The sequence below is a fragment of the Asterias amurensis genome, chromosome 15 (assembly GCF_032118995.1).
Source record: "Asterias amurensis chromosome 15, ASM3211899v1".
Taxonomy (NCBI): Eukaryota; Metazoa; Echinodermata; class Asteroidea; order Forcipulatida; family Asteriidae; genus Asterias; species Asterias amurensis.
The window spans coordinates 18072432-18094589 of record NC_092662.1 but is presented as its reverse complement, the minus strand read 5'-3'; the positions used below and the strand labels follow the sequence as shown (position 1 = coordinate 18094589).

Below are 22158 nucleotides of genomic sequence, written 5' to 3'. Positions count from 1 at the left end.
TAACCCTAACCCTAACCCTAACCCTAACCCTAACCCTAACCCTAACCCTAACCCTAACCCTAACCCTAACCCTAACCCTAACCCTAACCCTAACCCTAACCCTAACCCTAACCGACTGTCTAAAAGTTTACGTTGTAACACACCATTAAAATTATTATTGTTCTACAAAGTTTAATTTACACAAGAGCGCCCTATGTGGCGAAGCATTATATGCAAATAGCCCAAGTTATTCTATACTAAAATGATTTGAGAGCCCCCGAAAAGTGTTTTGGTGTAAAGTTGCCCAATTTGAACCTGGGGGGTTGTTGACTTCCAGGTTGACGTATTTTGGATGACAGGCCCTCAACTAAATGGTCCTATTTGATGAGAGGTGTAGGGTCATATTTTCAAGATTGATGCTCGCGGACGTTTTGAAAATTAGACCTGTGAAGACCTGTGAAGGGGTGGTTTTTACTTGGAGGGAGGGGGGAGAATAATCGACGGGCCCAGGGACTCCCCATATAAAATTGAGCAGAGAATAAAAGTTCAAGAGTCAATCAATAATTTTCCCTTTCAAGTTAAAAGCTGTGAGACTTTTAAGTATTTTTCGTGTATTTATGAATATTTAGCATTTTGCACTGTGTGCTATGGGAGATTATTTTGACAATCAAGAACATGATAGAGTCACTCTTGAGGGCGCTCTCCTATCAACAACTAGTGCTACGCTCTGCGATACACCGGTTGACACATGCCGTCTTATTTAGCGAATAAAGGCTTACTTCGAAGTGCCGACAAAAGCAGAAAACAAGAAGGTAAGTGTCTCATTATGTTTAGGAACTACTTAATCAAACCAAATATTATAATCTAAGGCCAGGGACCGGGTGGTAATTCAGAGACAATACGCAATCACACACGCGTGGACACCAACGGTGTCAAAATGGTTAGTTAGTTAGACTGCAGGACTTGCAATCACAAGGTTGTGGGTTTGAATCCCCCAAGCTAACCGCTGATTTCACAATGACTAGAATAAATATTGTCGTCTAGTTACTAAATCACAGTTTCTTGATTTGTGCAATTCATAATCATAGACGTTAAACCAATGTTTGGGAGAGAGAGATTGGTTGTTGCCAGCTTGTGGTCATGGAGTCACTTACATTAACAACACACAGTTCCATTCACAAATTGACATAACATGAATTACGCACAAGACTGTATGTGCCGTGGAGAATGGGAGAGTCTGAATTCCATTTCATTGTTATTAATGATTGCTGTACGGCTGTAATGCACAATACCTTAGCCCAGTTGGAAATGATTTTTAAAAGGGGAAAAGATTCAATTCAATTAATACTCCATTTACTTATTTCATAACTGTTCTGTTTTAAATAACCGAATTCCTTTAACGATATTTTTTATCAAAATTTAACAAGATTGAATTAATTGGAACATTTTGAATATTTTATTATTTCACAGATAGTCAAAGAAAGGTTTAGTTATTGGTCGCTACAACGGAAAGAGCGATCGCTTTTTAGTGATGATGACACTGACGAAAACCTTCTTCCTGCTTCGTAGTAGAGCTGGTAACTGGTAACATCACTAAGTCACTGGCCTTAGTGTCAGACTCCTTCCACATGCTGTCTGACATCATTGCTTTGCTCATCAGTTTCCGTGCCATAAGAGTAAGTATGCCATATCAGTGGAGGACAAAAAGTGGCCATCCCCTCTTTGGTATCAGAATAGCAGAAAAGCATGTTTTATGTGGGGTTTTTTATGAATTTTTCTCCTTTTCTACTTTTCTGCCTGAAAAGCAGATTGACCGTTTTGTGAAAATGCTTTTTCTACTTTTCTACTTTTCTGTTACCAGAAAACCAGGTTTTAATTTTTATCCTAATGCTGGTAAACAAAAAGTAGCCATTTGCTCTTTTTCTGCTATTAGAATAGTTGAAAAGCAGATTTAACGTTTACTGAAAATTCATTTTCTATTTTTCTGTTTTTATCCACCTGAAGAGCAAATTTTACTCTGGCGAACTAAAAGTGCACATCTCCTTTTCTCCTTTCAGATACCGGAAAATCATTTCCATATATGGCTGAAAAGTGGGGTTCAAAGGATGGCTCGTGGAAGGAACCATAAAATGCGCACAATGCATGATTGCAGAACTGTGTTTGTGTTGGGGAACCAATCACATACGTCAGTCAGTCAGTACTCGAGGAAATACGCCAGTGGAGGTTTCACAACTATCATCCAATAGGATTCTCTCATTACAAAAAATACACGGTCAGTTTCCCTTCTTGTGGTTCATGTTTGGACGTGTTCAATAAACCAAATCCTTAACGGGCGGTTCTTTGAAAGCGAAAAAAGCAAATGGCCACTTTTTGTCTGCCAGCATTAGGATAACAAGTAAAACCTGCTTTTCTGGTAACAGCAGAGTAGAAAAGCAGAAAATTGCTTTTTCACAAAACCTTCAATCTGCTTTTCTGGTAGCAGAAAAGTAGAAAAGGAGAAGAATTCATATAAAAAACTCATAAAATCTGCTTTTCTGCAATTCTGATACCAGAAAAGCAGATGGCCACTTTTCGTCCTCCATACATATCCAGGGTTCATGGTTCCCCCAGAAGCAATGAGGTCACTGTGGTCAATTAATTTGACTGCAAGACTTGCAATCAAAAGGTTGTGGGTTCGAAACCAGCAAGGCTAACTGCTTCAAAAAAAATACAGTAACTCTCCATTGCCACTGATTGCTTGTTACCGAGTAAGTTCTTATGCTAACAATTATTTTGAGTACTTACCAATAGTCATAGTGTCCACTGCCTTTAAAGGAATGTTATTTTTGCGGGTAACCTTTTCCTACTGCTGTTTAGCCCTTGCCATGGCATCAACCCAATCTGTAATACCAGGACGTCTACTTGAATCTATCTATCATTACCATAGCATATTCAAAGCCTGGTCCAATATTATAGCTGTACCACTAATTAACTAGAATACAAAAATTGACTGCTATGAGGGGCTCAGTAAAAATTATAGGCCCAAGATTATGTCAAAACCATGACTATGCACGAAGCGAGGCTGAGGGCTTTGTCATCAGCGACGGCCTATGATTTTAACCTTGCAACATTATTAAGCAGTCAATATTTCTTTTATAAACAGAATAATTATATAGATTGGTCTAATCACAACTCTGACTACGGTGAAAGGTCGGTGCAAAGAAAGGTCACAGTTAGTTTGCACCGTGACATGGATCTCTAGTCGTACATTACACACACAATCGACCTATTTTGCGACTGTTCAGTTTTTTTCAGGGCGGGCACAGTCGATTGTTGTGCCCCTGCCACAGTTAACTATCATTAAAATATTAAGGTCATTATGGCTAAAACAAACAAAATGTTGTCCAAGCAATAAATTTAGAATGAGGTTAATCTCAACGGGGCATTTATGTTTGTCAACATGTCATGATTCTTTGGAGTTTTTAATTCATTGTAAAACAATGTTTTTATTGACACAGATTGTACCAATGAGAGAGTTGAAGAGGGATGTGTTTTTTATGGATCCGGTTGAAGTGCGGAGCTCGTCCGAAAGGTAAAACAAGCAACACAACAAGATCATGGTAAGCTGTGACTTCTGTCAACTTTCTTGCTTCTTGTCTTAATTGTACAGGGGTAGATTTCAATAAAAGTTAGGACTAGTCTTATCTCGAGTTAGCACGAGTTACTCGTCCTAACTTAGGACTAGCTATACGTTTTTAAAATCTCTCAAGACTAGTCCTAACTCTTTATGAAATCGACCCCAGGATGCTTTAGTGATTTTAGTATTGTTACCAATAATGATTTAATTTTCAGTAAGCAAAACATAAATCATCACCAGTGTGCGATTAACAGTTGACCAGAAAACACTCTCCATGCCTCTCCAAGTTCATTGTTGTTAAGTTGTGTTGCTTTCGATGGATTCACCATGTTACATTGCCCATTGCCCTATAATATAATGGCGCCTATTTCATTGAACAGATTTTTGCTTGACAGTTTTCTAATGAGCAAAACTAAGCAGGAAACTAGTCACAAACTGAACATGATTGTTTAACTCTTACACTCCTGTGAGCTGGTCAGAATCGTTTTGTGCTCACCAACCTTCAGTACTATTGCCAGAAACGTAGAAGTGACGTGGATTCACCATAAAACAATTGTTACAGAACATCGTGAGATTCTTAACCATTCCGATTGCTAATTTTTGCTGCAATTTTAACTCCAGTCACCACTTCTAATTCTCTGCAAGTCTTAATTGGATTCTAGTGCACTAAACCCGTCAATGAATAGTTTTATTATAAAAACATGACTAATCCAGGTTACCAGAACAATTCCTAGAAGATACTCATTGCTCTAACTGGTTTTGCCGGTCAATGACACCAAACTCATTTGGTGTCATTTGAAAATAATTATTGTTCCCCGGATAATAACTTATTCAGTGGAGGGTTTTATCAAGTATAGGCTTGTGTTTGCGGGAGGTTTCAGTCTTCCAAAGTTTAAATTTTGTCATTGTCCATTACCAACCAGCATCGGTACTAACAAATAATTGTCCTTGGCCTAAAAAGGATTTCACATTTTCCTGGTCGAAGATGTTTGTGTATCTTTTTTGAGTAGTGATGGTTCTAAAAAGAATCAATCGTTGACAACCACCGGTTCTCTCCTTAATACCTACTTTGGTCTTTGCAGTTTAAAGTGAAAAATTGCAGTGATCCAATTGACGGCTACGGCGCGGCTGTAGGCTGCAGTGACAACGTTGAAGACACTCTGGCCATTTGCCGAATTCGGACACGGTCCTAACCTCTTTGTTATGCCGTGATCCAATTGACGGCTACGGCTGCGGCAGTAGGCTGCAGTGACAACGTTGAAGACACTCTGACCATTTGCCGAATTCGGACACGGTCATAAACCTCTTTGTTATGCCGTGATTCAATTGACGGCTACGGCTGCGGCAGTAGGCTGCAGTGACAACGTTTAAGACACTCTGACCATTTCCCGAATTCGGACACGGTCCTAACCTCTTTGTTATGCCATGATCCAGTTGACGGCTACGGCTGCGGCAGTAGGCTGCAGTGACAACGTTGAAGACACTCTGACCATTTGCCGAATTCGGACACAGTCATAAACCTCTTTGTTATGCCGTGATCCAATTGACGGCTACGGCTGCGGCAGTAGGCTGCAGTGACAACGTTTAAGACACTCTGACCATTTCCCGAATTCGGACACGGTCCTAACCTCTTTGTTATGCCGTGATCCAGTTGACGGCTACGGCTGCGGCAGTAGGCTGCAGTGACAACGTTTAAGACACTCTGACCATTTCCCGAATTCGGACACGGCCCTTAACCTCTTTGTTATGCCGTGATCCAACTGACGGCTTTGGCCGTAGCTTGCAGTGGCAATGTTGAGAACACTCGACCAAAAGTCAATAAAAGGTCACACTTTGTATTAGTTTTCTTAATGCACCCCCACCCCACCCCAAACAAACATCAGCGACGCAACAAAAACACTGACTCAAATAACAATACTGACGCATGCTTTTTCACACGATTTTTGTTACGCCCATATTATTAGATTCCTTGGCTTATTTGAATGTCCTGCCATTGTCTAACCCTAAAACAACATCATTCTTGATCATTACACTTGTAATTACTAAATATACAAACAGGTATAAAAACATTTAGCAGTGAAGATGTCTAAATAAGCTATTTTTACGTTGACATGATTTGAAAGCACATTAGACAAAACAGAAATACAAAACAAAGATTTATACAATGGTTAACCTAGATCATGATATAATCAGACGTATATTTTTTTCATTAGGCGCAGTCTTAATTTGTTAACCAGTACTCGAAACTTGTTGCTGTACAATGTTTTTACAAAGTTTAATAAGTTTGAGATCTTGCTGCACTTTCATTGACATTGTATGTTATCTCTAACGTGTTACGCTACAAAGTAAACCGGTTTGGCAGGAGGTAAAGTCTCCATCCCCCATACAGTGAAATGTGTCAGAGATTTCATCTGCACCCTCTTTTAATTAGACGTTGGGGGACACGCCCATCCGGGAGACAACATCCCTTTTGAGGGTGCACCCCAAACTCCCTAAGCATACAGTGCAAAATACTAAACATTTTAAACCACACAAAAAAATACATTGTACTTTAGAAGTCTCACAGCTTTTTACAGTTATTGTAAAATTATTTATTGACTCTTGAACTTTAATTCTCTGCTCAATTTAATGAGTCCCAATGCCCGTCGAGTTCTTACACCCGCCAAATAAAAACACCTTAAACCAGTTTAATTTGTTTCCAAACGTCTGAGCATTAGTCTCAACATCTGCCTCCCTCCAAACAGGACCACTTATGCCACGGCATATGTCATCCCAAAGTCAAGTTGAAAGTCACCAGCCCTCATGTCACAAGTGGAGAAAATGTTTACACTGTATCCTTTTTCTTGGGTTCTCAAATTGATATAGATTTTTTTTGAGGGCCTGCATACAATTAATTGGCTCAACGCGCTGTTTTCTTCTTATTAAATAAAGTGGGTGAACCCTTCACATCGGTAAAAGCCTGAGTTCATTTTGCTCAGCTTGCTTTATAGTTATTTGGTCAAAATTGAACAGTTCGATTCGATACCAAGCGGTATACAACCAGCTTTTAGGTTGATATTTTGTAGCAGGTTTTTAAATTGTCGCATGTAAGGCACATTTAACGAATATTCATAAATACCTCAGACAGTTTTCGCTATTCCTGTTTCTTAATTATAGCTGGTTCCCTGTACCATCTAAGATGTTGTGAAGACAGTTTAATCGGCGCCAATTGAAACGCATACCGCCCTCTTTTGTTTCATTTTGTTCCCTAAAAACTTCGTCATTATCGATCGACTACTACCGAATTTGCGCTTGCGCTGTAATGGAAACAAAACAAAAAATATTAGCACTTGATGTATGAAACACGAGAGTGTAGTCATTAAGTTGTTTCCACTTGATTATTGATAAAGCAGTTCACTGTTTGTAATAAATACACCATGTCCTTAATACAAAAAAATGAGAAACAACAAAACTGCATCTACAACAAACATACATACACCAATGATCATGGTTCGACTTCCTGCACAAGTGATTAGTATTTTCATGCTTAAACTGTACATTGTTATTCGTTTCAGTGTACTATGCTACGCGGTACAATGAGTGCCGAACACAAACGTGAGTTGATATAATCCTAGTGTGATTAAAAACAGATTCTTGACGACGCTTATGCTGATAATCAAATAATATTGACAATGTTGTCAATGCAATTTAAACCCATTGTGGAGTACTTTATAACCTTGTATTGTGTTTACTCCAATATTATTCGCTAACCATTCTAAACTTATTATTCAGGTTAAACTCTGAAAATGCATAATTAATTTAACACAAATTAGTATTCATCAAACATTTTGTCTGTTTATTCTCCATGTATATCCCTCAAACTCAGCTCAGACTCTCCTACATCTCTCTACTCCTCCTGATATCACACAATCAACATTTCCCCATAAACATTATATTGGTGAGTTAAGACAACTTTATTATACTGATCTTATGGGGCGCTCATAAACGACATACTTTAACACGTTCGTTATTCCACTACCCTGCATCAATTTTCTCTTATTATAGCATTATATATTTCTACTATGGTATCCACGCCTTGTCGTTCCTATCACACCTTACCTTAAACAGTCCCTATATCCATTCACAAAATAAATCAAGTTGCTTAGACCAAGCTTTTAGGACAAGATTTACCGAAGAGACTAGTTAGTGTCAATGCGTTTTTGTTATAAAAAGTAATTGAAACGGTTTTAGTTTTTTTGTGATTTTTACCTCGAACAGAAAATAATGTGACAAAGGCATCTAGGAGTAGCCTATTAGTCTTTACAAGATGACTGGATTATTTTTCATTGGAGCCTATACATATCGGAAGTTATATAACTCTTCCCAAACCAAAAGGGTTCAACCATATTTGCTTCTCTTTACCCAGGAGTACAAATGGGTACTCGTGTATGCAAAACACCTTCATAATAACCTTTCCCATCCCAGTGGATGGAACTTTTGTTTTATTCTTTGAGACTAAGGACTGCAGGAGTAAACTGAAGTGGGTTCAGGCATAATATATGCCTACCAGTTTGGGTGTTGAATGTGCCAAGAGGTGTTGGATTTTGTTTGAGTGCGGAAGAATTCTTTTGTAAATACCAGTGCCATGGCCAGAACTTCACGGAGCAAGTGGGATGCGTGTGCGGCTGGGGAAAATGTATGTTGTCATATTGTATTTTGAGTTCTACATTTATTATTTTACTGCGTAATTGTTTTTAATGTAAATCATGTGTATCTCAGCCTTTGGCTGCGATGCAACGTCTTATATAATAAACCATGATGATTTTACCAATTACGACAAAAACAGTTATCAAAATGATCTCCCAATTTGTAGGATTTTTAGGTCGTAGAGATAATGCTATTAAATTCCACGATTTCAAGAGTTGCAAATATATCACGGGATTTAGTTTGTCTTTTCTTGTGTAGCCTGTTATACTCTCCAACCGCTGTTACGGTACATTACAAACAGCAACAGCTTGTGTTGTTTCTAGTTGATCTTTTTGACCAAACACAAGAACGCGGTACATAAACGTTGCGTGACATCATTAACAGAACACACATCACATACCTGTGCCGTTTTCTATAATGGTCCCTTTCTCATCTCACCCAAACCTGTACCGTTTTCTATAATGGTCCCTTTCTCATCTCACCCATACCTGTACCGTTTTCTATAATGGTCCCTTTCTCATCTCACCTATACCTGTACCGTTTTCTATAATGGTCCCTTTCTCATCTCACCCATACCTGTACCGTTTTCTATAATGGTCCCTTTCTCATCTCACCCATACCTGTACCGTTTTCTATCATGATCCCTTTCTCATCTCACCAATACCTTTACCGTTTTCTATAATGGTCCCTTTCTCATCTCACCCATACCTGTACCGTTTTCTATAATGATCCCTTTCTCATCTCACCCATACCTGTACCGTTTTCTATAATGGTCCCTTTCTCATCTCACCCATACCTGTACCGTTTTCTATAATGATCCCTTTCTCATCTCACCAATACCTGTACCGTTTTCTATAATGGTCCCTTTCTCATCTCACCCATACCTGTACCGTTTTCTATAATGATCCCTTTCTCATCTCACCCATACCTGTACCGTTTTCTATAATGGTCCCTTTCTCATCTCACCCATACCTGTACCGTTTTCTATAATGGTCCCTTTCTCATCTCACCCATACCTGTCCATTTTTCTATAATGGTCCCTTTCTCATCTCACCTGTACCTGTACCGTTTTCTATAATGATCCCTTTCTCATCTCACCCATACCTCTAACGTTTTCTATAATGGTCCCTTTCTCATCTCACCCATACCTGTACCGTTTTCTATAATGATCCCTTTCTCATCTCACCTATACCTGTACCGTTTTCTATAATGATCACTTTCTCATCTCACCTATACCTGTACCGTTTTCTATAATGGTCCCTTTCTCATCTCACCCATACCTGTCCAGTTTTATCGATAATGGTCCATTTCTTATCTCACCCATACCTGTCCAGTTTTCTATCATGGTCCCTTTCTCATCTCACCCATACCAGGCCAGTTTTATCGATAATGGTCCATTTCCACCACCTTACCACCCACCATATTCAATCTACTTCTCACACATGATTGTATTTCACTGTAAACTCGAACCTTGCTTTTCGTATTTGTATGTCATCGACTCTTACGCATTGTGCAGCACTTGCACTTTAAATTTGATTGTATTGTGCAAGAAATCGAATCTGGTATAGACTCTATATTGTTACAGACTATCTTTTCACCGAAGGATGAAGTATTGAATGATCAAAAGGCTTGAAAATAATATGAGAAATGATGCAATACTTTTATAAAAAATCCACCGACCATCCACAACTCATTGGTCGCATCTTGGTTTTGTTTGTTTGTTTGTGTGTTCCCATTTGATCTTAAATTTGTCCTGAAATGTGTATAATATACAATGTTCATTTTTATTTAGGACTGTGTCCTTTCATTCCGCTTCCACGCAATAGGGTGGAGCGGCATTCAGAGAAAGGCGATTCCGACTCGTCTTTGGAAACCAACGTTATTTCTTGTTTTATGCGTCATCGACCTATGTAGCCATTGTAAATCATCCGTGTCTGTTAAACAAGTGAACTAAGTGTACTTACTGAGCACTTTAATCATTCACCTACATTCAGTTTCAGCCCACATTGTCACCCTCTCTCCACTGTATTTCCCCGTACTCCTCACTTTGTCCCCTGTGGTACTGCCAATCTTGTACCTCCCTTTCCCGTAATACTCTTCTCTATATCTTGCTCTCCCTCACTCTTCCACCTGCATACAACATGCTACAGTAACACGCTCATCCGTATCCTTTGGCGAACGGATTCAACAGTCGAGTCGTAAATCTCACCCTGACTCACCTAATAACAGACTTGGAAATAGATCCCACGGGTAGGGCACTTTTCTTGAAGTTTTACCTATCTTGGCTCAAGACGTTATTGCAATATGTCGCAAAACACACGAGTTGAAACAAGACTAAAAGGTAGGGTCTGAGTCAAATGCGTTTTACAGAAGTTTCGGTTACGTCTGTCAACCTCTGGAACATTTCCAAACTTTTCTTTGCATTTGTCCCCCTATTAACAACACTTACTACTGTATTTAACCTGTATATTGTGTTAGGGTTTTTGCAATGAAATATGCAGCGACGAGGCACCATTTATGTGGTAAAAAATTCAGATTTTACTATACAAAGAGCGATAATTGTTAATCAGACTTGATCAGTTCAGGTTTTCTTGTCGACTCATAAAAGGTTAACCAAGACTGAGATGTTAACTATTAACATTTCTAATTAATTAGTGTATCTTCGCACCATTGCTATCACTCGTAATTGTAAAACCCGTATTGTTTTCACCTTCCACTTTCAAACCGATTTCTTCATTTAACTGCATTCGTCAATCAAGCCTGACTTTTCATTTAACTCAACAATCGTGCCTGACTCTTTCTTCCATACAATTACAAACTTGTCTTCTTTTTTCTCCGCTAATTCCCCAATTACTTACTTCATTATTTCCTCTCTCTTTCTGAAATGATTAATTCTCCTCAAAGTTTCTCCCCACCTTCTCAAGTGCATAACGCTTGAAAACACAGTGTGATTTGATGTCTGTATCGTAAGATGTACAACTGGAAAATAATCTTTAGAGATTATTTGCAGGAAGGGTCACATCAAGCTCCGACTGTAAATGACATTGCCAAGTACAAATGCCAAGTACAAATAAACGTCAAAGTATCTGTCTTGTGTGCACTTAAGAATTATCTTAAAGTCTTAGAATGTTTAGCATTGTTAACAAGAGTGCCCATCAACAGACGGATTGTAAGTCTATACTTGACTTCCAACTCCACTCTCATTAAAAACTAATACAATCTTTCCGTTTTCCCCGGCGACCACGTGATGAGCTTGAACATCGTAAGATCGGGATTGCGGACGGGAATCTCCGTCTAAAGTTTTAGCCGGTTGAGAATTCTCAGCACACCGTGGATTCTCAGTGATAATGTCATTGTTATTATGTAAGATGTTACTGCAATCATTCGGAGACAAAGTATTCGGCGAAGCCGGTGGTACCAATGAATGACCGTTTGGGGAGAAACAACTGCCTGATGGTTGGTGCCTTGGGATGGGCGACCTGGACGGGCTGGAATGCCCCAATGACTTGTTGTCTGGACCTGTAGAACGATGGTATGTCCCCATGCGGAAGTTGGAGGTCGGGCGGGACGACCGGGTTTTGGTACTGCTATGTCGCATCACGTGATGAAACGCCCGCGGTACTTTAATCTGCATCACACACTTTCTGAAGTTGGCGTTGAATACTATGTAAATAAGAGTGTTGAAAATACTGTTGCTCATCGCCAAGGCCTCCACAACATAAAACAACGTGTGGTACAACACAAAATTATCGGACGTAGAGGTTGGAATGATGACGTCACGAGTAATGGCGAAGCCATGGTATGGTGCCCAACATAGTGCAAAGAGGGCAACTACAATAATCAGCATGCGGATTGTCCGTCTCTTCGAAGACTCTGCCGCCTGCTCCTGTTCCGCTGTATTATGACCTCCAGGAATCTTCCGGAACCATAGCGTTTTAGCAATGAGGTAATACGCCACACACATTGCCACCAGTGGAATCAAGAATTCCCCAATGACCATGAGTAGTGCATACGCTTTGAGAGCGTATGCGTTCATCCATGTTTCGGAACATTGCACTGTATGTGCACCGTCTTCGAATTGGATAGCGTACAAGTCGCTATGTATGGCAGCCGGAATGGTAAATGTTATTGAGATCAGCCAGATTAAAGCCAGAATAATCCCTGTAGTACCTCTGGTCATTCGAGGCTTCAATGGGTATGTTATGACGATATATCTGAAACATAAACATAGAATAAATTATTAAGTTTAACATTTTTATCATGTTTTCTCCTTTGTACGTTTATACGGGGCCGTGTCGTCATGATCAGAGTAGGCTTGTGGTCGTATGATCTGTGAACTTTCAGTGACTGGGCGAGTGTTCATAATTATGAACAGACACATGCTTATACTGACGGCACAACCCCTACAAGTACATGTATACATGAGTTATTAAAGTGTAGTCATTGGTTTTACAATACTCTGTTCGTTTCCTGTACACTCGCCTGATTTAATATTTCAAATTATGTACATTATTGAAGTTGTCATTTTTCCGGAAATTTTAGCTGTAATTAAGTATTAAGTCGTGTATAGCGATTCCGTACCGTAATATTATACCATGGGCAAAGTTTCAGCTCCGAATAGCTTTTTGAACAGTCGCCAAATCTGAACTTATTGTTGAAATGGCAAGCAATTTACATTCTTTAACACACCTTAGTGTGTTATTTCACATGTTTATAGAAGAGGGTTCTGCTTGCTTTTAGCTTTTGGTCTTTTAGTAAAATTGAGATGCATCGAGAAAGGATAACCCGATATTATCTCTAAGGCTGTACCGGGGCTAGAAAGGAGATCAAGCATTGATAAGTTGCTGTGATTGAAGGATCAAGGCGTCTACCCAACTTGGCTCACACTGTTAGCTGCTCAGATTAAGAACATTATTACCAAAATATTTGCTTACGAATATTCCCCGAAAAAGAACAAATTGTGTAGGGATGAGTCGAGTGGCTTTGACGTTGGCTTTTCAGTTCTGGTTTGTTGTATAATATTGACTACAGGTGGGAATTATAGTCCTATGTCGGCTGAAAAAGCTCTATAGCAGGAGAAAGAGTTATCCGTGTTTGCCCCAAAATGAAAAACAAAATAAACACATTTCTCACCTTTTATTTTAAATAATATGACCATTTTCATTCAATGATCAAAATGTTAAAGAATATAACATAAAGGCCAAAATGTTGTAGTGAACTGTTTAATTGCATCTATGTAGTAGTTACGCCAACATCATGGTGTAGTTTAGACAAATAGGTTTTAGGGTTGTCCTTATTACAATGATATAGTCATGCATACTTAGTGCAATAGTCTCATCCACTCATCAGCGTCTCCATCTTTCATCCATCAGCAGTCTTAGTTTCGTTCTGCAGTTCTAACATAACAAATACTTGCACTTTCTTCAAAACTATTAGGCTTTCATGGCAGCCTATAGAAGTCGGCTTTCATGGCAGCCTATGGAAGTCGAAATACAAAATACTATTCCATCATCAGTTTTTGTTTTCCCCTTTAGATTTTGAGTCAGCACTTTTGCGACTCGTGGTGCTTTTCTTGCTTGAGTATACTGAAAGGAAGACTGAAGAAACAGCCCGTTTACTACCACACATTGCCCCGTGTTAATTTAGTTATAAAACGTGCTGTAGTGCTTGTCGCATGACCGGCCCGCAAGTCTCCAGTGCCCATATTACTCCGTAAGATTACTACAAGCCTAGGGGAGGATGTGCAACTCTAGGTCTAACGTCAGATATAAAATGCAATTATTCTGACTGGGACTAATTCCAGAGAATAGAAGATCAGTGCCGCGATTTGAAAGAAACAGAAAAAGAAGAAAATAGGAAACAGAGGCAGCCATTCCCCTTCAATGTGGCTGGGAGGCATTTTGTGATATCATTGCAACGCAATCTTCATGTACTTGTGATCCTTCCTGCTACAGATAAAGCAGATGACAAATCAACCTTCTTCGGATCGGCATCCATGTCACAAAGAAACCTGTTTGAACAATGCCGCTGTTTCACAATGTATGTGATATTGTTTGGACTTCGTCAGCGAATGTTTAATGTACTTTAGTGTGTCGTTTACTGTTGGGCGATAATGATGGAATTCTCAACTACTGTAAGATAAAGCAAGTTGTCAACAAGTGTCGAATAATTAATCGGTTGTTATGCCAATTCAGCCAATATAAATAAAGCTTCCATTGGTGGTTTCATTATTGTAATCATGTTTTTTTTTCGACAACTCAGTTTCTGTGCACACCTCCCTCAAATCGTTGTTAGGCTGTTTAATAAGATTCAGATCATCCATTGCAACAAGTTGACTTTGATGGGCGACTTTTCTCCAGAATAATTATGTTCGTAAACGTTTTGCCCATTATTCTCAAGTCGGAGAACAAAAATAAATGGTTCTGATTAAAACTCAGTTGGACTAAACGTTTTTCATAATATAACGGTTTTTCAAAAAACAAATAAATTACCTGTCTCCTCTTTTTTTAACACTCCGTTACTATTTGGCAGTTAGACCTTTTTAAAGTTTATGATTTGTGTTTTTGGTTTTGGGGTCTTTGTTGTTGAGGCAGTAATTTGATTGATATTTAGCAGGCTTTAATGACTTTATATTAATATGGAGTTTACAATAAATTTGAAAACAGGTCCTTTCTAAAGATCTTTGTTTCATGTGAGCATTGCTGACGTGGTCAATATAGCCCGAGGTATTTGCGTTTGTTGTACAATGGTTGGGACCAATTAAAGATATCACTGCCTCAGGTTATTTACTTTGAGCAGATCTCTGTAAAACCGGAAAACTATATCACTGTGCTTGAAATGCATAATTTCTCTGAGCCTACAATATCCTCCGAGACTACCTAGCGGATGTTGTGTTAATAGTTCTGCGGATGACTTTTTTATGTCGGTCTTTTTTGGCACATTGAACAGCCGTTGAGAACCCAAGAGGATGTTATAACAAGATTATAATCTTGACATAGAAGTATGGAGCCGACAACAATCCTTTTACAGTTTCTCATATATTTTTTTCGATATGTTTTCCCGCAAGAAAATTTCTTTATCTCATTGTGAACAATCTTTAAAAAAAAAACACGTTTTAATATGCAAAATTCATCTCTGGATTGTTTATGTGTACCCAGGGGATATGAATGGAACCGCTAAAATGTAGAAAGTGCATAGATCTATGCAAACAAATTACCTTTAGATTGTCAACTTAATTAAATGCAAAAATTAAACAATAACACTAGCTTCCATAAGAATCCAAGGTTTGCAAGGTTTGTTGCACCCAGTAAGTTATTATGAACAACTCTATTTCTGTTGGGGGAGGGGGGATTGGTTGGTACTTATCGTCAAAATGTAAGAGAAGTGCTACGAGATGTCACTCGGGCACCCGTGAAAACATCACGTGAAAAGCAAAGTAAACGAGTGTCCATGCACTCAACGCGAAGCTTTTCAAGTCATAGGCGTTGACAAAAGCTATTAAAATCAACAGATACCCCTGTCGTTAAATTGTTTTGTATCCCCCCGCCTTGGTCGAAAAAACAACAAACCAGAGGTGATGGGAGCAGCTGATCTGCATTATTCCCGTAGAGGCAGGCCACCCCCACCCCTGTCGTTCTCTCTCATCCTCTAAACGCCAGGGAGATGTATTCCAAGAGAATGATTTTGGTTATTGATTACGCGTCCATGCACTTGACATGAAGTGGGGCAGTCTTATTTGTTAACCGTTGGTGCAATAAGTCCTCAATGTATCCAGTGGATTTAATTTCACAATTGTTTTAGAATGTGAGAATATAAAATACTTCACTTGAGGATTACTACGGCTGCACATGAAGAAAAAGGCCACAAATTCTGCTTTTCTTGGTTGGATAAAATCGAGTTGTATCTATCAGAGTGTTAGTGTCTGCAATACCACAATTCACTCACTTCATAATTATATCTGAGGATAAGTTTTCGTTCAGCTCTAGGGATCCATTGTTATATAACAGCTCGTTAATAATGGAAAAGGCAATCAGTTATTTTGTTCACACCCCTTTATTAGACTGAACGCATAGGCCTACAGACAAACAGTGCTGCCTGACGCTAAATATACTATTTATTTGTTCCCTATAGTGTCTATACCTTTCAAATTAACTGTGGGTTTTTAGCATAAACACAGGCTGTTTCATTTTCATGCTTTGGTAACAAAGCAATTTCGTCTCTTTGTCATAATTACAAGGGAATTATAAATATGAATAATGTACGTACAAAGCGTTGTTATGCAGAGTTGGTGCAACTTCAGATTTCTGCGAATAAAATTGCTGCGAATTTGAAATCAGTTCGATTGTATTGTTCAATTTGAGTGGCGTCCTTTTAAATCGCATTTCGCAAAAAAAGCAAATTACGCATAAAGTGAAATTGAGGGACTGTTTTGTTTGTGGGTTTTCATTTTTACCCGAAGTTGAATCACTCTTTAATTATCAATTGGCCTGTAAAGGCAGTGAACACCATGGGTAGTTACTCAAAATAATTATTAGCATAAACCTTACTTGGTAACGAGTAATGGGGAGAGGTGGATAGTATAAAACTTTGTGAGAAACGGTGAAGTGAAGTAGTTTTCGAGAAAGAAGTAATTTTCCACGAATTTGATTTCGAGACCTCTGATTTATAGTATGAGGTCTCGAAATCAAGCATCTGAAAGCACACAACTTCGTGTGACAAGGGTGTTTTTTCTTTCATAGTTATCTCGCAACTTCGACGACCAATTGAGCTCAAAGATACACCAAGTGAGAAGACTGGTCTTTGACAATTACCAATAGTGTCCATTGTCTTTAATGCTCTATAATGCAACATAATGCAACATGGCACCTGTGAGCTTGTGTCGCTCATTTGATCGAGTTTTAGACACACACCGCTACAACTGTGGCTCAATGTGATCGAGTTTCTGAAATACCACTTACTGAATACAGCAATATAAAAACACTCTTTAATGCTATACGATGCAACATGGTACCTGTGAGCTTATGTCGCTCATTTGATCGAGTTTTAGACACACAGCGGCTACAACTGTGGCTCAATGTGACCGAGTTTCTGAAATACCGCTTTACTGAATACAGCAATGTAAAAACACTCTTTAATGCTATACGATGCAACATGGTACCTGTGAGCTTATGTCGCTCATTTGATCGAGTTTTAGACACACAGCGGCTACAACTGTGGCTCAATGTGACCGAGTTTCTGAAATACCGCTTTACTGAATACACTCTATGCTCTATAATGCAACATGTCTGTGAGCTTATGTAGCTCATTTGATCGAGTTCCTGACATATACTGATACGATGGTGAACATTTTCGCCCCTCAGCCTTCTATGACATTATGTCAGCTCTACTCAGACTTGTAGGCTATAGATAAGATTGTCTATCGCTGTTCTTGATCTTTTCTTCTTCGTCGTCTTCTTCTTCTTCCTTATTTGCATTTGAGAAAGCCGTTGACCCAATGAAGACCTGTTTGACCATTTTAGTCAAAATGGTTCTCGGGGCAATCCACTTGGTTTTTGTTATCCTCGTGTGGGCACATAACGGCGATAACCTCATGGGAGTTGACAGCTGATCAAAATGTCACCTTTTGACTTGCTTGATAAAAAATGTACACAATACCGTGCTGTCGAGTATTGTGTACATTAAACTGTTTTCCCCTAATTTAGCCTAACAGTGCTAACCTTTAAACCCTTGGGTTCCTGCAAGTAATGGAAAATGTCAAGTTTGATGTTTGCTGAATTGAAAGGAAACTATTGTAGACAACAGGGGAATCGTTTCATTCATAAGGGGAAATTTCTATTTTATAAATACTCGTATAATAGAACCATTGTCGTTAATCGGCTGTAAAGCTACAAGGTAAGCATATATGGGAGAGGAAGCGGCACCCTACAGCGACGTAATAAAAAAAACAAGTTATGAAAGACGTACTATGATTTTACATGAGATTTGGCATTGCTTGTGAAAATGTATATTGATTTTATACATAATTTGTATGACATTGAGTACAGGTGCACTCAGATTAATTATTCGCTTTACGGTAAACTGTTTGTTTGTCTTGGTTTGTCTGTCGGTTGTAAGTTTTTATAAGGCTGAGGCTATGACATACAAGTCTTACAAGCATCCCACGGTACTCAATGCATTATAGACTGAGATTTTAATATGTTTGTAAATGTTTTATTTTGTTATTAACAGCCTATTGTGTTTAAATAGAGAAAGTAGGCTACGTCACATTGCATTGAATTGCTTCCTTTGGAACCTAAAAGATTTGAGCAGTTTTAGTTTGACATTAGTGGCTCTACATCAATAAGACCTCAAACTTGTACGAGGGAATGTTTTTACGCTCAAGAACTTGATACCTTTTCTTCGAAGCTTGTTGCCGCATAAATCGCATTTTGGTTTGAACAACAACTTGGCAGGAATTTCAGTATCGATCAATAGGGCGAGAAGATAAAATAAAACACCGAGAGTGGCGATGTTCACGCGGGACCTGAGGTATGTGCATTAAAAATCAGCCAACTGCCATAAGACTATAATATGCCTACATGTCAGTTTAGCAATAGCTCTCTTTAGAGAAAGGCAAATATTGATTTGAGCGTACTATTGAATCAAAAGATCTTGTAAAGGTCATATTGCCTTGGTTACAGCATACTGAATAATAACAAACTTAAGCTATGTCAATCTAGACTTCATAAACAAACATTTGTAAATAAAATCAGGTCCCGCATGTTGACCGGTTGTTTTTTGTTTTAATGGTCAGGGATTTAAATAGGGTGGTTTGACAGGTTGTATCTGGCGTCCATAAATCAATTTTGAAATAGACTGTTACAAGTAGGTGTTTATTGTTTATTATTGTTAGTTGAGGTAAGGATGTTGCTGCGGGGTAAAAAGCCACCGAATCAACATCTTGTGTTCGAATTAAACTGTCAGTTCGGAATTCAAATCACTTTCCCCAACACTTTCCCCCAAATACTAATCATTCACCAAGCTTGACGGTCCCAACCACTAAAGCTGTGTAACTTTCAACCAGACTCTAAGCAAGCAAAGGCCCAAGTGCTTCCAGCAGTTCTGCGGTTATTTAACAGAGGTTAAGTTAGATGGTATTACGTCATTATTTCAGATTATTATTACATTTTTTTTAAAGATCTTTATTAAAGAGCTGTGTTACTACATGGTCTTGTGTAATAAAATAAAAAGGAAAAGGAAAAACATAATTTAAACAAAAATACAAACAGTAAAAGATTTTACCATTTAAAAAGAACAGCAAGGGGATTAAAATGAAAATTGATTTGTTAAATACAATTGTTTTAAACCATCAATATAGACGATGCATTTTGGGCCTCAGTAGGCAACTTGTTCCATATAGCAGCACCAGAATAATTAAAAGATTAAAAAATTCCATGTTAGGCTTAGAGAGAACAACATGAAGAGAATTAGCATTTCTAGTATTGAACCCATGCCTATCAAAGTACATCTCAATACTATTACAAAGTCTGTCTGGGGCTTAAGCAATGACACATTAAATACACATTGCAGTCTAACAAGAAATCCCTCTTCTTATGAGTCTGTCCAACATTATTGTTGCAGCGACGGTTAGTTGATGGCTTTCATTGTTATTGTGGTATTAAACACACATTGCTCGCACAACTGGAATTCTCACCAATGATAAGTTTTAAGTCCCCATCGGTGTATGATATGTGGTACTTACCTGTGGTTTAAAACGAACTCTACGTTAACCCTAAGTTTAGCAATAGTGTCCACAAAATACGAGTTAAAGGCGGGTGTTCAACAAATGGCCAGTCCATTTAAATTTGCTGTCCACCATTCTATAAAAAGCAACTTCTGCATGCAATCGGAAAGAATTAGACAAGCGCCGTTCCCTAAATCGTTCCCTAAAACCCTAAATCAAATAGCCAGCCATTTTTGGACAATCACGGAAATGACTTAACTGTTGTAAGGAAGTGCTCTACGGTAATTTCCCCACTGAATTCAATCGTTTATGCAACAGTAATCCTAGTATCCAGTAGGATAAATCCTCCCAGGAAGCCGCCGGTTTTCATTCTGTATATTATCTCAATTCATTCTCTCGTTGAGTCACCCACGAGCCATTTTATCTTTCTTCCTCGGAGTGCGTTGAAAAGCCTTCTAATTATCCTTTATCACGAAACAATGAGGAATTGTTATACAATGAGGGTTTTTATAAGAGGAAAACTCTCTTAATATCGATTGCCATAACTCAATGTTATAATTCAAGTTATTTGTTGGTTTTGGACCGTTCGAAATTGCAACATTTTACATTGTTTTACGCCTAAACATACTTACCGAGAGGAAATAGGTGTTTTGGTCTTGCTATGTGTGAACACTCTGGCTGCATGCTGGCCATTTCCAAAGCATTTCTAATGAGGTGTTTTAGTGGTTGATGCATGTTCAACACTTTGCTAATGTTTGACCTATCGCACGGTTTGCCTTGAATTGGTGCAATCTATAGATGCAAGAATAGTCTACGGCATTCATATTCGGAATAAATGGAGCTTGGACAGCTATTCAATAAGAAGTCCGCTGGCTATAGTCTTTCAAACACATATTTGCATCAATTCGCAAATACAAAGAGATGTGTGATATTGATTTGTTGTACAGTGAGTTTTATTAATCTTCCTCCTGGTTTAAGTTGCCGGGGCTGAAGTGGATAACAGACTTGATCATAAACTATTTCCAATGATAATCTAAATTGATGCGTTTGTGGAAGTAATGAATATTATAAAGTGGTTCTATCTAAAGACCCTCCAGTAACATCTGTAGAATATGAGGAGTCATGGGAACCCCGTGGTTGTGAGAGCATCTTTATGTCGAGGGTGTGCTGCGAGGCTATAAGTGCATTGACCTGTGTATGTAATCGGCACGGTAACGGCCTCCTTCCGCTCTATGCAGTTTTACTGCAGTCGCTAAAAATTGATTTGTTTTCTTGGTTTAAATTGTTATTTTAGATGAACTCTGTCAAACGAAAATGATTTATCCCTAATCCACAATAAGTTCATTTCAGGTCAGAGTGAGTAATTCTATTAGTGAGAGGCTTAGAACGGCATGCAAAAACTGACTAACATCGGTTGTTTTAAAAGCCTTACATTTCCAGGTGTGTTAACTCGGCAGTCTTACAGAATTGTTTGATGTTTTGGATAAGGGTTAAGTCTATAGTCGGATTGTATCTATCAATGTAACAAAAATTCTGTATGCGTAAACTGTTTTCCAATAACTTTTTATCAATTAATACGAGTAGTTTTATTACGTGTATGATACATTGCAGTGGAAAACAACGTTTGTTTGTGGGGATGTTTGTTTGTTTGTTTGTTTGTTTGTTTGTTTGTTTGTTTGTTTGTTTGTTTGTTTGTTTGTTTGTTTGTTTGTTTGTTTGTTTGTTTGTTTGTTTGTTTGTTTTTCATTGAGGTTAATATGCGATAGCTTCTTCCTTCTTTTACATTTAAAAATAATGGTATAAGCTCAACATACCAATTATCATATTCCCCACAAGAGTTTACCTCAAATAATTACGAAGGAGACGTTTATTGATATAAATGTTCTGCCAGGAAATGTGTGCATTAGTTTAATGGCCCAATATTCGCTGACAGAAACGTGTTTAATTATGACATAGCAAAAGTTTTTTTTCGTGGCTAATCAACGTGAGAAACAATAATTCAATTTCAGCTTTTAATATAGTACCACTTAAAATGGAGGTTTTTCGCACATACCTTACACAAATGCTTATACATTTTCTGAAGCTATGAAATAGCAAAATTTAATTAAAATTTTCGAGAAATTTGTTTGAAAGGTTGGACCCAGTATCTTTTAAA

At 38.3% G+C, this 22158-nt stretch overlaps 1 protein-coding gene and 1 long non-coding RNA gene across 2 annotated transcripts in view; one reads left to right on the top strand and one right to left on the bottom strand.

Moving 5' to 3' along the window:
- Positions 1-699: 699 nt before the first annotated feature.
- The window catches only part of LOC139948097 (uncharacterized), a 53565-nt gene continuing 32106 nt past the window's right edge, over positions 700-22158 (top strand). The window contains exons 1-4 of the long non-coding RNA XR_011787408.1: positions 700-791; positions 1450-1655; positions 2037-2251; positions 3477-3578. This is a non-coding gene — a long non-coding RNA (uncharacterized lncRNA). The remainder of the gene's footprint in view (positions 792-1449; positions 1656-2036; positions 2252-3476; positions 3579-22158) is intronic.
- Positions 11457-22158, bottom strand: part of LOC139948370 (prokineticin receptor 2-like) — a 33456-nt gene continuing 22754 nt past the window's right edge. Inside the window, exon 2 of the mRNA XM_071946510.1 lies at positions 11457-12495. Coding sequence (XP_071802611.1) covers positions 11457-12495 — 1039 coding nt within the window. The remainder of the gene's footprint in view (positions 12496-22158) is intronic.